The 17,622-nt window shown below is 42.5% G+C and overlaps 2 protein-coding genes across 2 annotated transcripts in view; one reads left to right on the forward strand and one right to left on the reverse strand.

The window, feature by feature from the left end:
* Fgd6 (FYVE, RhoGEF and PH domain containing 6) overlaps nucleotides 1-473 on the reverse strand; it is a 128,344-nt gene extending 127,871 nt beyond the window's left edge. Inside the window, 1 exon segment of the mRNA XM_028880248.2 lies at nucleotides 118-473. Within this exon segment, the coding sequence (XP_028736081.1) occupies nucleotides 118-133 (16 nt within the window). The 5' untranslated portion in view covers nucleotides 134-473.
* Nucleotides 474-637: 164 nt separating this feature from the next.
* Vezt (vezatin, adherens junctions transmembrane protein) overlaps nucleotides 638-17,622 on the forward strand; it is a 68,619-nt gene continuing 51,634 nt past the window's right edge. Inside the window, 1 exon segment of the mRNA XM_028880247.2 lies at nucleotides 638-791. Coding sequence (XP_028736080.1) covers nucleotides 756-791 — 36 coding nt within the window. The 5' untranslated portion in view covers nucleotides 638-755.

Here is a 17,622-nt window from a genome sequence, read left to right on the forward strand (position 1 = left end):
CCGGCGCCAGCCCCGCAGCGGCCACCCGGTCGGGGGGAAGGTGGAAGACAGCGGGAGCCCGAGCCCGCCGGCTCGCCCGCAGCAACTTCCCAGCCCGGTGCGAGCGCGGCCACTTACCGGCGGCAGAAGTCATGACTGCCCCGCGCCGCGCCGCGCCGCTCACGCCCTCAGTCCATGGCTCCCGGTCGGTCCACACGCCCCGGAGTTCCAGCCGGAGAGGAAACTCCTCCGCGGCGCCCACATTCCGTCCCGCACCCTCACAAAGGACGGGCGCCCCGGACTCCCCGCGACCCTCCGGCGTCCCCGGGGCGCTAGCGGCCGGCGACAGGACGACGAGCACGAGCGCCGCTCCGCCGCGCTGCGGGACGACCGCCGGGGCGCGCGCACGGGGGGCGCGAGCTCGCAGCGGCTTCGCGGACGCGCGCCCCTCCTTAAGTCCGAAGGGAGGGAAAAAAAAAAAAATCCGCGCTCCGGGCGCCCCCTGGTAGTCCCGGGATGTAAAAGGCAGACAAAAGCCATCGCTCTCTCCAATAAGAGCTCAGGAACACCCGCCCGCTCCCGCCCCTCCAGGCCGACACGCTCCCCCTCTGCTCCAATCAGCAGCTCGGAAGGGGAGGGCGTGCGCCGCGAGGCATGCCGGGAGTTGTAGTTTTCAGCCCTCCCCCAGAGGTGGGCAGGAGCCGAAGCCTGGGTTGCTGCCTGCCCTCCTTCCTTCATTTCCCATCGTGCTGAGGCGGGTGGTATGGCGGAGAAGGATGACACCGGAGTTTGACGAAGAGGTGGTGTTTGAGGTGAGGAGACAATGGCGGGGAGCGGGGACCGCCTTTGTTGAAGACAGAGGAGAGGCGAAGCGAGGAGGCAAAGCGACTCGGCTGGGGAGGAATCGGGCGGCGCGCGCCTGCGGGCCTGGGTCACCGGTCCCTCGCTCTTTCCGGGCCTGCTGGCTGCAGCCGCCCGACAGGTGTAGCCCGCGGGGTCCTGTCGGAGCTGGCCGCTGCCCCCAGGCTCAACCAGCATGCCCAGAGCTTGCACTGTTGGCCGGCCCTTGCGAGCCCGGTTCTACCCATACCCGATGGCTGCACCGCCCGGGACTGCGCCTCGCTGGGGCGGGGCCGAAACGTGCCCGGTACTCTCTCTACTACTTAACCTCCTCCCTTTCAAGCCTTGATTTTTGCGGGTCTGCATCCAGGAGTGCCTCCGGTTATCATCATCCTAGGCACCGTCAAGGCGTGGCCTTTGGAATGCGGGCAGCAGGTGCCAGCTTCCTCTCTGGGTTTACGATCTGTTAGAGAGTGTTGAGACCTGTGGCCAATGGTGAGGGCTCCGGCATCTCAGCACCTACCGTTCCATTCTTTTGTCCTTGCTGTTGCGCTAGGTGTAGCCAGTTCTGAATGGAAGCTCTGGTCTGGGTGTGAATGCTTTTGTGTAGGACTATTTTAGGATGTCTCTGCCATCTTGAATTAAAAAAAATAAAGTCTGGTGTTTTTAATGCCATTTTTTTTCCCAACAGGCAGGTCAAAACCCACACCCTGGAATGGGAATGTAGGTTCTGAATATGTATGCCTTACTTTCCCTCAGTCAACTAGATTTTAGGATATTAAGACAAGAAAGAGAAAAGAAATCCCCCGTGCTGTACAATGGGAGAGTGAGGCATACTATAGAATGTGAATGTTGACATATGTACTAACTGTCAATGGAAGGCTCATTTTGGAAACCGTTGTCTGTTCTTAGCACTTTAAAAAACTACACCCAGCAAATGATACCCTAGAAAAATCGTCAACCATGAATGAAATTAGAAAAATGGATGGGAGAAAATGTACTGCAGGAAAAGGATTTTGAGTATGCCAAGGATCGGGGTGGGGTGACAATATTTAATGTGCAGTTTGAGGGCCGGAGTACAGAGAGCTGCCGTATAAAATGATTTTATGTGGATATGATCTCTAAGTGGGAAATATGATTATTTTGCTATAATGAAGGGTCTAGGTATAAGGACTTCAGTAGAGAAAACAAAAGCATACACTTTGGAAATCAAAGAAAAATTAATAAAATCATGACTTGGACAGTCATTTCTAATAAAAAAAATTGAGGGAATGGCTACAGAGTGAATGTGGGGGATAAAAGGGAGGCAAAAGTAGGTGGCTGATTTTTTTTTTTTTTACCCTATTTTCTTTGATTTTTGGATAGAATGTTTTTTGTTTTTTTGTTAAAAGAAAACCAAAAAACAAAACATTGTATTGGGCTGAGCATGAGTTCTGTTGGTAGAGAGAGGACTTGCCCCCAGCGCACAACAGGTCCCCTGGTTCAATACCCAGCACCACATAAACTTATTAGGGTGGTGTACATACGCCTGTAATTCTAGCTCTCAAAAGGCAGCTGTAGGAGCGTTGTAGAAACTTCCAAGTTAGCAGCTACTCAGTGAGTTGGAGATATGAGGGACCCTGTCTCACAACAAAACATTTTGTTATAAAAGATAAAGCAAAAAAAAAAAGTTTTTTGATTTTTTTTCCTGTTCAAACATATGACTATGTTTGGGTGATTTAAAAAAACAAACAAACACTTTTAACATTTATTATACCACAGAGTTTTGAATATATTTTTACTTAAATTTAAATTTCTTGTTAATCTTGTCCCCTCCCCACTTTGGGGGGGGGAAGGGAGAGAAAGGGTCTTATAATCCAAGCTGGTCTTGAACTTCCCACTCTCTCATCTCAGCCTCCTGAGTACCTGGGATTATAGTGTATCCCATCATGCCCCACAGTGATAACATTATGTTGCTTAGATTTACATTTATAGATTTAGCAGCCATTTAAAAATTATGTATTTACGATTTGGGTGCTAGGGATTGAACCCAGGGCTTGCCCATGCTTAATAAGCATGCTACACTCTCAGCCTAGCTTCTGAAAAGTTGATTTTCATGAATTGTTTTTGGTTTTGTCTTACTCAGCAGCACATTCCTTTTATGTTTTAATATTTCATGCGTATGGATATTTTGCCTGCATGTATGTCTATGTACCACGTGTGTTCTTGGTGCTCTTGGAGACCAGAAGAGGGTATGAGATCCCCTACAAGAGTTACCAACAGTTGTGACCCACCATGTGGGTGCTGGGAATTGAACCCAGGTCCTCTGCAAGAACAATCAGTGCTCTTAACCACTGCGTGATCTCTCCAGCCCCTTCATGAATTATCCATCTATTACTTTGTCATTATCCTATCTGTAGACGTACTTTCCCAGCCTTCTGGTTAACGTTCTTGATCGTTGTCACACACACAAGATAATAACGTAAGGAATGTGCTCATACTAAGAGTGTACAAATTGATGGATGGTCAACTAATCAATGGAACATCGCTGACGGACACCAGTGTCTCCTTTCTGCTGTTTTTAAGTTACTATTCCCTACCCCAAAGATAATGGCTGTTCAGAACAGTAGTAACTAGCCTCGGTCAGTTTCATCTGCTCTTATTCTTTACATACCCACCGTGAAGCTTCATTTATACGTTTTTTGTGTGTGTGTCTCTCTCTCTCTTTTTTTTTTCCTTCTGGCTTTGTGAGAATCATTCATATGATTACCTAGGCATTTTATTTTGATGCAGTATTTCATGTGATTATGTGGCTCTTTTTAATCAGGTCTTCTGAAGATGTGTGTTGGGTAGTTTCTGCTTTGAAATTACTGTAAATAGTGTTAGAATCTTTCAGTGTGTGTTTTTGTTAAGCATATTTCTGTTGGGCATATACTTAGAAGTGGAGATTCTGGATTATTGAAGATACATATATTTGTCTTACATAGGTATGTCAAACATCATTCCATAACAGTTATCCAAACTCCTGTCAGCAGTGATTAAGAGGTCTTATTGCGCCACATCCTTTACCGGCACCCTTTCAGACATTGTATCAGTCTGGTAGATGTGTATTGGTATTTGTGTGTGGTTTTCTGTATCTTGGATATAGAACTTAAGATGCTTGATGATGTGTTTAATGACCAGTGTGTTTTCCATTGGTTCTATAGTCAGGACAAATCTCTCTGACCCGCCAGTCCCACAGCCGCTCAGACCCCAATGAAGTAAACACAGAGACTTATATTGCTTACAAACTGTATGGCCGTACCAGGCTTCTTGCTAACTGTTCTTATATCTTAAATTAATCCATTTCTATAAATCTATACCTTGCCACATGGCTCTTGGCTTACCGGCATCTTCACATGCTGTTTGTCATGGTGGATGGCAGTGTCTGACTCAGCCTTCTACTTCCCAGAATTCTTTTTCTCCTTGCCCCGCCTATACTTCCTCCTGCCTGACTACTGGCCAATCAGTGTTTTATTTACTAACCAATCAGAGCAACACATTTGCCATACAGAACATCCCACAGCATAATATATATATATATATATATATATATATATATATATATATATATATATATATAAAACAAATCCTTAATTGTATATCTACCCCTCATCCCTTAGGCTGTATGTGGCTTCTGCCCATTTTTTGAAATAAAATTTATTACATTTCTGTGTGTGTCTGTGTGCACACATGGAGGTCGGGAGACAGCTCTCCAGAGTTGATTCTCTGCTTCCACCATGCAGGCCCTCGGAATCAAACTCAGACCTCAGACTTGGCAGCAAGTACCTTTGCCCACTCAGCCATCTCAGTGGCAGCCTCTGCACTCTCAATAGCTTCTTTCAAAGAGCAGACTCTCCTAAATTCATTAAAATCCACTTAATCTTTTTTCTTTTATGGTCAGTGCTCCGAGGAAATATTTGCATTCCCTAAAAATGACAAACATTTTTTTTTTTCTCTGAAAGCTTCATTTGACCATTGATCTGCCATGTTTTCCCTATATGGCTATGTGGTTGGCCTGGCATCATCCCTTCCCCCATTAAAATGTGTTGTTTTTGTTACAAATCAAAGTACTGTTTTATTTTATTGAGACAGGCCTCACTACATAGCCCTGGCTGGCCTGGAGCTCACTATGTAGACCAGTCTGGTTCAGACCCATAGAGATGGTGTCTTTGCCTCCTTGAATGCTGGGGTTGAAGGTATACACCACCACATCTGGCCCTTTTTAAAGGCTACCCCTTTTTAAAGTCTCACTGGGTAAGCTAGGCTTTCCTCAAAGACTTGGGATCCTCCTGCCTCAGCCTCCAAAATGGATTCCAGTCATGTGCTATATCACTGGGTAAGTTTTTGCTTTTTTCTCCCCCATTGTGTCATATGATTCTCCTTATTATGCCTTGGGCTGTTCTTGGCTCACTGTTCCATATGACTTCTAAAATGATGAGCCTGGGAATTTCAGTTTTTAACACAGCCAGTGAAAAATTTGTTTGCGATTACATCGTCTGAAGATTAGTTTTGGGAAATCTGACATCTTTGTAATATTGAGTCTTTTAATCCAAAACACTCATTGCCTGCCTTTTGTTTTTGTTTTTGTTTTTTCATATTGAACCAAGAACTTTGTACATGTTAAGCATATTCTCTTCCACCCATTTGTAACCTCAGCTTCCTTAAAAGAGTCAGGCAGCCCCCCAACTCCTGGTGTTCTAATACTGATTTTAAAAATTGGGAATTATCTCTTCCTTGAAACTATAGCTAAATTGGCCCTTTAAAGATAGTCATTTGCCCAAAAGGAGAGTGAATATAATCTATCAGTCTGTTTTATAGTTATAATTTTCTATTTTGATTATTTTTATTTATTTATTTATTTATTTATTTTGGTTTTTTCGAGACAGGGTTTCTCTGTGTAGCTTTGCGCCTCTCTGAGCTCACTTGTAGCCAGGCTGGCTCGAACTCACAGAGATCCGCCCACCTCTGCTTCCCAAGTGCTGGGATTAAAGGCGTGCGCCACCACGCCTGGCTTGATTATTTTTCATTGAGAGGTATTATAATAGAAAGGTATGGGCTCTAAAGCAGGAGGTCCTGTTCCAGCTATTTACTAGTTAATGGGACTTTGAACAAGTTGCCTATCTAAGCTTCAAGTTTCTCCACAGTGTATGGAAATAGTAAATCTACTTCAGAGAGCAATCTTGACTAGTAATGACTGACTCTGCAATTGCTTAGGTTAGGACCTGCTGCATTATAAGCATTCAGCAGGCATTATTAAAATTTTATAGCAGATTGTCCTATATTTAGGTCAATACCTTTTCCCCCTTTGTTATTTTGAGACGGGGTTTCATATGTGTAGCCAGGTTGGTCTTGAACTGGTGGTATTCATCATGCCGAGATCGCCTGTGTGCATCACCACACCCAGCTGTCTGTCTGCCTGTTTTGAGAGAGGGTCTCAAACTTACTATATGCAATGACTATTCATATCTTTTTATATTTCATAGATTAGAGTTTCAGCTTAACAGATAGACAATTCAAAAAATTAGTTATTGGTTTTGTTTGATCAGCCTAATATAGTTTATAATTTTTAATTATAATAAATATAATTGTTTTTTAAAAAATTACAGATTTTATGGAAAGTATTATATATTTTATGTCTTTGTGTTAATTTGGTTGCTCCCCCCCCCCCCCCCCCCCCGCCAGCTTCATGAGGTAAAACCTTGAATTTTGAAAATCACTTACAAGACTATAAATTTTCCTATGAGTACTGCATTGGCTGTATTTCATGAACTGTGATGTGTAGTTCGCCTCACAGTTTTGTGATTACCATCTTGATCTCTTCTTTAACTCATGAGCTAGTTTAGTACTGCTTAAGGGATTTGTGTCATTGGTGATTATTTTTCCCAGTGTCTCTCAGACTCGCGATTCTAACCCTAACTGCTATGGACCATATCACCTGTATTCCTTTCCCGTCTACATTCCAGCTGGGTTCAGCTAGTATACTGGAGGAAGCAGTACCTGGCTACATTCCTCCACCTAAAGCTACAACTCTTCCAGGGGTTATCGTCTCTTTAACTTGAACGTTTGACAGGATTCCAGATGCACATTCCCGTAGCTCCTATGTTTGTGGAAGGTCATAACTCCCTGTCAAACAAAACCAATAACCCGTTTTTTGAACAGTCTTCATGTCTGAAAAGGTCCAGCTCTCACCTAGAGAATGTAAAAAGAGAAAGCACACATTAACATTGTGGGTAATCGGCTCTCGTTGGTTTAGATTGATAATCCTGTCAGCTGCTATGGCGGAACTGCTGCAGCTTCATGGCTGCCACTGCAGTGAGAGGAGACGGTAATCTTCAACAGGAGACAGTCAGTAATCGAGAGGATTAATGCTTGCTAATCATCAGAGACTCTGCCACCATTTGGAAAGAGCAGAAAGGACAAACCTTAAAGAAGATTCCTTCCCTTGTTCGTCCATATGTCACCGGCCTGTGGCATCTGGAGTCTGTAGAATTCTGGGAATTCTCACCAAACACGACCTGTTGGCTCATAACTATGACTTTTAAAGAAGTCTAACGGACTAGTGGGGAGGCTTTTTGTCTCCTCCAAACCAGTTACAAGTATTTGATTTTGGATCATCTGGGCTTTTTGCAATTGTAGGGTCACCTCTTTGGATGCCATAAAAGTGTTGGCTAGGATGTTTTGCAAACTCAGTATTCAAATTTTGAATTGCAGACTTCATTGATGATCCAGAACACATTGCAGCACCACCAAGCACAGTGAGCTTTGCACCCATACATACATGAATACGTAGCCAACAAGTTGAAAGGCTTTTCCCAGAAGACCACAAAGAATGGTTCAATGTTGACTCAGCCACTGCTGGCCATAGGTCTGTTCTACAGTATGTTCAACTTTAAGAATAGTTGCAAGGTCTCCAAGAAAAAGAAATCCAAAGCAGGTCTCAAACCATATGTGAGTTACCCATGGTTGTGGGACTCCTCAGACCCCAAACACTACTGGGAGGTTCCTCCCCCAGGACTCAGGTAGGCCTGGCTCACCCAGGCTGTGCACACAGTCCCTAGCTAAACCCTCCTGGCAGAGAGAGAACCTGTGAGGCACATTTCCTTGCCCACTCTCTCAACCAGTGCATTGTATTCAGGCTTTGCTCATTAGCCCTGTTTATAGATTCTTAGTGCTATATCAGTGTGAAACCAAGTTCCCAGAAAAGCAAAGCTACACATATGCTAAACATATTACAAGGCCAACTAACTGAGTGCAGAGAGCTGAGTCATTCTCGTTGGGAGCCAAATTTATCCCGGGCTGTCCTTGGCCCTCTAAATAACCATTTATTGTCTACCTTTGTGTGTGACACAACATCCTTGTGATTATTAGATAAATCCTTTGGAATGTTTAAACAGACCCCCTAGCTTCCACCAACTTAAAGGCTGAGAATGTCATCAGATAGTATCTGAGGCCAGTAACAGGTCAGGACCAAGAGCCTTGATTTAGAATGTCCATTATTCTGTTACTGTAGAACTTCATGAGATTGTGGGACCATAGCATCTGGGGTAACCTGGATCTGTGTTCTCCTACCACCATTACTGGTATTAGGCTCTGTAATAAATTACCTCCTTTGTATGTATTTCTGTGTCTGTTTATGTGATGCCCATATATGTCCAAGCATTCGTGTGCATTGGTGCAGATGTGGACATGCCACAACACACATGTGGTGGTCAGAGGACCAATGGGATGTAGGTTCTTACCTTCACCTTGTTTGAGACAAGAGTATCTTGTTCAGTGCTGTGGATGCCAGGCTAGCGAGCCCATGAGCTTCAGGAGAGAGCTGTCTCTTCCTTCCGTCTCTCCGCCTCTTAAATTACAGACATGAGCGACTATGCCTGCTTTAAATGGATTCTCAGGATTTGAACTTGTGTCCTTGGGCTTGTGTGAGGTTGCTTTACCCACTGAGCCATCTCCCCAGCCCCAGAATAAATGATCTTTCAATCCCTTTGAAGTGAGAGCTGTTTTGCATCTGTATCAGCCATAGACCCTAGTGGGGAAAACAGGAGCCTATCTATCGCCCAAAAGCGGAAAGGAATTTGGTGTTAGAAATCAAATCGGTGGTTGGTGTATTGTTAAAAAGTACAGAGTAGGCTCTGTCACTGTTGCTGTCCTCGTACAGCCAAGAAATCCTGGGCATAAAGAGGAAAAGCCCAGCATGGTGGTGCAAGCCTACAACGCCCAGCTCTTGGGACTCTGAGACAGGGGGATTGCAAGTTTGAGACCAGCCTGAACTTTGTAATGAAACCCTGTCTCAAAAAAAAGCCAAGACAGGGAGAGAATGTGGGCTCTGCTTTCCTTTCCCCTTCCAGATCTCTGACAGCTACATCTCACTGGAGAATTCTAATCTGCATCCACAAGTTTAACTGCAAGGTTGGCGAGTGTCAAGTACAGCTTACCTGTGTCTGTAACACAAGAGATACAGGAGAATATGAGAGGTGCGGTGGAGGCAGTAAGCCAGACTACTACATCTGCCGAGGCCCAGCTCTCCTTCCCTGAGAAAGCTCGTCGTGGGTTTTCATGTATTTGGTGTAGTAGCGCGCACTCTAATGATTTTCTCAGAGTCAGAAGTCCAGCTCATACATGTCACAGACTTGGAGAGGCTCATATCACATTAGATTTAAAAAGGGTTTGTTTTGGAAAGTATCCCAAGAATATCCCTTCTTTTTAACACTTACGATATCTTTTTAAGATTAGTTTTGTTATTTTTTAATTATATGTATGTGTGTGGTATGGACTTGTGTGTGGGGACAGGCATTGAATCCCCTGGGAGCTGGAGGTGTAAGTGGTTGTGAGCCCCTGATGGTGTTGGGGACTAAACCTGGGTCCTTTAGGGGGACAGTGAACTGTTAACCCGCGCCGCCTCTCCACCCCCTTCTTAGGGGATCTTTGGTGAATTTCCTGAATTATTAGTTAGTTTCGACTGTGTTTTCAGTCATTCCAGGACTCAGCTTTGAGTCCTCATGATCTGAGAGATGATATAGAAGAGACACTGAAGAAGGAAGTGGAGGATTCTCGGGCCTGCTTCCCAGTCCTCGCCCTAGGATCTGAGCACCGTCAGTTCATCAGGGCTAGATTCCTGTGTACCTCCACAGTTAATGCCTTACAGCGGAGCCTGATGACTCCTTCAGATTTCTTTTTTGAGGGGGAGGGGCAGGGTCTCACTATGTAGTCCTGGCTGGCCTTGTAGACCAGGCTGGCCTTAAACCCACAAAGATCTGCCTCCCATTTTACTCACATTAAAGGCATGAGCCACCATGCCCAGCCTTAAGATTGTTTATTTTAATCAGCATCTTCTACCAGCCATCCTACCACTAAGGGCAGAGAATTTGGGGGCTCTCTCTGCCTACCCTAAGGACAGTCTTTGGCCACTCAGGCTAAACAGCAGCAGAACCTGATTTAGAAGCAACCGTGGTAGAGCACTGACTTAGAATATGTAGGCCCACGTTCAGTCCTCAGTACCAGAAAGAAAAAGGGGAAATATTTAGAAAATGATGGACAAGGCCAGTATATGACAGGAGTCAGATGCAAAATAAATACCGAAATACCAAGACGGCTGTTACTGCATCACTAAGATATTTTGAGATAGTATTCTCTACTCACCTTAGAAATGCATTAAAGTTCTGATTTTAGTCTTTTTAAATTTCTGGCAGGATTTTACTACATAGCCTAAGCTGGTCTACTTGACCTCACTGTATAACCCAGGCTGGCCTTGAACTTGAGATCCTCCTCCTCAGCCTCCCAAATCCTGGGTTTACAGGGGTGCACCCCAATACCTGGCTCGTGTTTTATATACAGTAACTTAATTGCAGAAAGTTTGAATGATTCCGTTCACTAGCAAACCTTGCTACTCCTAGATAGGGAAACACATGAAAATAAGATCTTTACACCCAAAAGACCAGGGTTAGCCCAGGCTGTCCTTAAGCCCGGGATCCTCTGGCCTCAGCCTTCCAAGTGCTCAGGATACTGGTGTGATCCATCATGCTCAGCTTGAGGAACCTTTGGTATTTCCATCAAACTTTGGCTCTTGGTAACCTAATTCTCTAGTTGACACTTTACTATCAAAAGCTTTTGGTGTTCGCTGAATTTCTTCCTTTTTTCCTTTCTTCTTGACTGAAAAGATCCTTTTCATGTTGTTGCTGGAGAGCTTCTCTCCAGATTCCCCAAGCCCCGCAGTCCCACAATCCACTTATAAAATAATCACTCAGACACTTATATCACTTATAAACTGTATGGCCGTGGCAGGCTTCTTGTTAACTGTTCTTTTATCTTAAATTAACCCATTTCTATAAATCTATACCTTGCCATGTGGCTGGTGGCTTACCAGCGTCTTCACATGCTCCTTGTCCTGGCGGTGGCTGCAGTGTCTCTCCTCCTTCTTCCTGTTTCCCCAATTCTCCTCTCTCTTTGTCCTGCCTATACTTCCTGCCTGGTCACTGGCCATCAGTGTTTTATTTATATAGAGTGGTATCCACAGCACTTCCCCTTTTCTTTCTTTTTTAAAAGGAATGTTTTAACTTTAACATGGTAATATTACATATAATAAAACAATTATTGAGCAAGAATTACAGTTACAATATTAAAGATGTCCTATCTATCTTATATTTGTGAGTTTAAAGTTTTATATCTAACTTATCTTTTATCATAACTGAGGAAATTACAACTATCTAGTCTTTAACCACATCAAAGACCTGAGAAGGAACATAATGGTACCTAAGAAATGGTAGATGGATGCAAGCAACTTTCGGGAATCTTGCAAGAGTAGACCAAGATAGCTGGCAGCCTGGACAGTCACCTAATGTTTCTCAGCATTGTTGGTGCATTTAAATTGACTACAGGCCTAGAGTATCTGACAGACCATTTTCAGAAGCAGGATTTCTGAAAGACCATCTTACCCTGTCTTGGCAGAGTACAGTGGTTGCTTTCCTTGTGTCCCGCTTGTCCAGAAAGGACAGCATTGCATTTGTACTGTCAGCCATCAAGGCAAGGGCAGTTCTTTGCCCAGTAGGCCATTTTGTGCCAAAAGACAAAATTCCAAATGGAAATGTCTTAGAAGCCCAACATTCTCTCGGGATCAATTGGTGCAGCCAGGAGCAATTGTGTCTCACGTCAACAGAATTTTAAGTTATTTAAATGCCATATTCTCTAGGTCTATGAAGTGTTTGAAGATTACCTATCTATCTGAAATATATCTATGTATACCTAGAAGACTTAACTAACATGGCTACAAATATGATTATCATAGATGACTAATTATTAATCTATTTTTAATTATTTATTACAATTTTAAATGAGTTACATAAACATAATACCTCAAACAAGAATAGAAATATATATATACAGTATAACAAAATTAACTTCAAGTTTGTATCAATAAACTAAAATTTATACCAATGTAAAACATTTTAAACAAGTTTTTCTTTAAAAGTAGGTTCATTAATCTACCCTTTAGATTACCACCACATCATGTTTTAATCTGTTTCTCACCTACATCTTTATACTTCAGGTAGGCTGTAAGAGGTTAGCCCTTCACTGGCGGTGCATTCAATTGTGCCCTTTCTGTCCAGGGCAGCAACTGAGCTAAATCAATGAAAACGAAGTAGATGACTCTCATAAACATCTCCCTACATTGCAAATGGTTTGGGATCATTTAAAAATCCCTCTCTTACTTGAGTAAATCTTCTTTCAGCATATTTTTAAAAGCTATTATCCTTCTTTAAAGAACAAACGGCATTGTGCAAAGTGTTATTGTGAATTCTTTCCTACTTACATTATTGATTTGAGTAATGACTAATGGAAGGAAGTGCATGTCATGGGCATGGGTGGCATTTGCTGTTTTGTTGATGGAGTTTGCTATCTGGAATAAGTATATGTAACCAATGTTTTCTTAAATTGGGTCTTTTGTTTCAGTTTATAGAAACAAAAAGCTCTAAATCCTGTTATAAAAAAAAAAAAATCTACTTCCAAGTAGTGGCTGAGAAGCATGGCAACATTGCTACATTTACCACTGTAATAAAAGACTCTCATTGGCCTTAAGTCACAACCCAGTGTCATAAAGGTAGACCACTAGAACTAGCTTATTACCCGATATATCAAAAGAAACTACATATTTAATATGAATTATAAAAATTAGTGTTGGAGAGCAAGTCTATCTTTTCCCATTTGCTTCTGTGATTTTTTGACTCCATTACATATCCTCTGGGCTCGAGTAGAGATTTGTTGATTTATTTTTAAAATTTAGACATTTGAAAAACATCATCAGATTTTTATGTGTTGTGATTCTATCGATATAACCAACGGCCCCATGAATGTTACACGAGCTCGTTCACACTCAGCCACACCCCGGCCATCTTCTGTATTTGTGTTGCATTTAACTGAAGTCTCCTTGTCTGGGGCTGTGATGCACGCACTGTTTGCTCTCTGGGTTTTGTTTTTACGCGGGCACTTGCTAGGCTGCCCATGCTGGCCTCAAATTCATGCTTCAAGAGATCCACCTGCCTCAAATGCTGAGACTCGAGGCGTGGGACACCACTCCTGTCTTGGCCTACATTACTTTTAGGGACGACCCTGGTACTTGATGCACTTACTTTAAAACTGTTCATTTTTTACAAAGCATTGTTGAAAGACTGCATCAAGAAGCTGACTTACATTCATTAGCGCTAAGATTCTGAATGAATCTCTTAGTTTCCGGTGCTGTCCCTCTGTTATATGAATATCCTCCTCTAGGCCAGGTGATTCCTTAGGATGAAACATTTCCTACCTCTGTAGATTGATTCTAAGTGATCTGAGGCTGTCTGGTGGGTGGATTGGTGAGATCGGAAACACATCAGTTAGGAACTACAAGAAGAGAATCCACTCATATTCAACGCTCAGTGTCTGTTCAGGTTGGAACCCTGACTTAATGCTAGTTTTCTCTGGTGTTGTACCATCTGTCCCCACAAGTGCCCAGCAGTTAATATTGCCTTAAGGAGTTAGGAGGGAAAGGTCCAAGCTACAAGGAGTCTTTTGTTTCTGGACTTTTTGAGTATCCATTGAGACTCCATGGTGCTAGACCCACCACGGATTAGCAAACCAAAGTGCCCACTATCTTTAATTTGAAATAAGATATTTGAAGACATCCTGTATTTAAATATGCATTACAATCAGTGTAGCTGATAGAATATAGCCATCTATTTCTTATGAGGAGAATCATCTTGGCCGATCCACAACTTTTAATTTCCTATAATTTAAGACCTTTATTGAAAACAGACTGTCTATGTCAGTATATCTTGCTTTGCTTTACTGGTTATTTATTTATTTATTATTACTTTTGATGGCAGGCTATCCTTGAACTCTATGTATGTATCCAAGAAGGACTTGGAACTCCTGACCCTCCTCCAGCCTCCTCCACTCACGAAGTGCTGAGGTTATAGGCATGCACCACCATCCTTAGTGTCTGAGACTTTCTAAGAAAAGGAATAATCATTTTGAGAGAAAGTTTCTTTAATATCTTGATGAACCACAGAGTAGGCTTAAGAACCTCACGGAGGGTTGGTAAGATAGATGACTCATCAGGTAGACACTGGCTGTCGCGCCTGATGACCTGAGTTTGACCCCACATGCCGGAAGGAGGACGGACTCCCAAAGATGGTCTTCTGACCTCCATATACACACCATGACACTCACATGCCTACCCGCCACCCCCCCCCCCCCCCCCCCGCCCCATAGATAAATAAGAGTAATAACCGCAGAGAATCTCCTTTGTGCTGTTTTTTACTTGATTTTATTTAATTTTTGGTTGTGTGTGTTTGTGTTCATTTTTCAAATTTGGAGTGGGCAAAGGAAAGAAAAGATGAAGTTGATGTCTCCTACCATCCAAACTTCATTTTCCTATTATTTGCATGCTCTTCTCACACAACATTATGTCTAATATGTTTGACTCTCTGGCTTTTTTTTTTTTTTTTTTAAAGAAAGATCAGCTGAAAATGATAGCTACAAGCACCTCCCCACTTAATTAGATTTCTAAAAGTATGGAAACCTCATACCATCAAGGCCAGGGAAGACTCAGCCACCCTTGCTAGCATCTCTCCTCTTAGTTAAGACCAGTTCACTGTCGATCTTTATTCTTAGTTGGTTGAATCTGTAAGCTACAGAAGTCAGTTTTCCCCTTCTTGATGAGTTTGTTTGATTTTAATTTTATTTATCCCCACCCCCACCCCAGGACTGAACCCAGGGCCTTGCGCTAAATCCCCAACCCCACTATTTTGTTTTTTATTTAGATAGTTTTTTGATTTAGAGAGAACAGTTATATGTGACTAGTATCTTGAAATGCTGCTTTATATGTGTGGACTGAAAACTTATCCTTTCAAAACTTTTTACGCACACATGTAAGATTAATTGAGTGATATTCATTTCAGTGAAAATTTTTAGAAGCCAGCAGCCAGGAAGATGCATGAATCTATGTCTTACCTGCTCCATGGTGTATACACAAACTTTTAAATGTGCACTGGTGTCCTTTGAAGGTATTTTCAGGCCCCACTCTCCCCCATTACCTTCTGCTGTTGCTGAGCAACAGTAGCATTAATGAAATGGTGGTCAGGGTTTTTTTTCAAAAGGCACTGCTTCTGATGGAAAACTGCTTAGTAATGACAGACACGCCCTCCAGTCCAGTGGCCATTTTGTACTGTAGCTCTGGAAACAAGTGGGAATCCTCAGAGCACAAGTCTGCATCAGAGACGGACAAGAGGCAGTAAATCTTTCACCAAGGAAGCTGGAGACCTGAAAACCATGCTGTCTGTGAGTCCTTTAGCTGGACTGTGTTTTATGGGGCCCGTTTAATATTTTTAAAATTTGCCAGTAGGTTTTGTCTCTGTTGATGTTATGTTATGGAGCAATTAAATGCTTTGATTTAGGGCTTTTGGAATAAGTGGTATTTTAGAAGTTGGCTAAAATATGTAAGCTCCAACAAATATTTCTTATTGTTTTATATTTTAATCTTTCAGGGTACTAGCCTGTGATACTTCCCAGCGCTAAGAGTGGGAAGGCAGTGAGTAGTTCATTTTAGATTCTACTTTACACATCTTTACACAGTTAAAGACAAGCAAATAGATACTGGTTTCTATAGCAATTTATTTTCCATTGTAGTTTGTTGGTTTTGACTTGAATTTTGATTCTTTAAGTGTTCGTTTAAAATTTTAGAAAGTGGTTGCATAATTTGGTAGTGATATTCTTCCTCTTCAGTTCATTTTATGTATTCTGAAGTTAGCCTGGCAGAAATAAGGAAATCATAGCAAATGAAGGTATTTATCTTTTTCATTGTTAACAGCCTCCCCCACATGAATTCCCATTCTATATGTGATAATTATGTTTAGATCTATGGCTTTTCTGCTTTTTTAAAGAAAGGTCCTTGTCATGTTGCCTTGGCTGGTGTCCGACCCTGGGTTCAAATGATTCTCCCACCTCAGCCTGACTCTCTGGGAACCTCAGGCCAGTGCTACCATGCCATGACTGTCCATCTGTGTCAGTGACATTCAAAGATAGGAGGTCTTTTTTAGTGTTCTAAAAATAAACAGGATTAGTATTGTGTCTTAAAATTTTTTTTAGTGTTTAAATGATTTTGGAAGTCAGGATCAAATTATTTTCAGTGCTGCATTTGTTGGTCAGGATCTAAACTTGGGCATTAAAAAAAAATATGTCCACATATGAGTTAATATACATTGAAAAAAAAAAAAAGTAGTGATTTGGTGACTTCAGTAATGGGAGTAGAGGTCCTTGCTGGCCTCTGAGCCAGGATGGGCACAGACTGGTGTAGGTGGAAGTCTGCTGCAGTTCCTTCCTGACCGTGGCTGTGTGGTCTCTAGCAGTGCTCTGTTCCTCACGCTAGTTTCGGTGCTGGCCATTTCTTTCCTGTGATAGTCTAGGCTTTGATTGTTTTAATAGAGCCTGGGCAGCCCTCGTAACAACATCTGACAGTGAGTTAGCTTTTGCCAGAATCTAACGGATGTTGGTTTAAATATATGTAGTGATACTTTTAAATAAAACATATTTAGTAAATTAAATGCAGTTAGTTTTGGTATGGAAAACAGCACAGGATGCTTTTGTTCATTTGCTAAAGTAGCATGTAATTGGAGACTGAGAGCCTTCTTTATCAGTAGTGCTTATGCTAAGTACTATTTTTTACCGAAAAAGTTGTAACATTAAAATAATATTCTTTTACGATACATACATGTATGTGAGTTCAATATGTTAGAATGAATGAAACGAGTTATCAAGAGCTAGCATATGACTTAGTATTAGAAATGCTGTGTCAGTCAGTATTGTTTGGGGGGAGATCCACCTCAGCCCTGGCACCCTGGCACCCTAGACCCAAAGAGTCTGGAATGTTCTGGTGGAAGATCCACCTCAACTCCCCCTCCTCTTATCTCTTTCCAGCCAAAACCACAGCCCGGATCGAAGCCACCAAACACAGCTCCTCCCCCAGAGAGCCTCAAGACCACTCCCACAGGGTATTTAAGCTGCATCCCAGAAAACAGACACATGATTTTTCCAGTCTTTCTTCCCGTCTCCTCTCTGGGGGGCTAGAGAACTGCCCGGGAACGCTTTACCCATTAAACCTGGGCTTTTCTAATTCACTCTGATTTGGTCTGATTTGGATTGCTGCATCAGCAGAGAGGATTATTGGGGTGCAAAAAAAAAAAAAACCAACTTATCAGATATACACCTTTATATTTCCCTAGCTCTGTTTACAGTGTGTGAAGTACTTGCTCC

The sequence above is a fragment of the Peromyscus leucopus genome, chromosome 18, assembly GCF_004664715.2.
Source record: "Peromyscus leucopus breed LL Stock chromosome 18, UCI_PerLeu_2.1, whole genome shotgun sequence".
Classification (NCBI taxonomy): Eukaryota; Metazoa; Chordata; class Mammalia; order Rodentia; family Cricetidae; genus Peromyscus; species Peromyscus leucopus.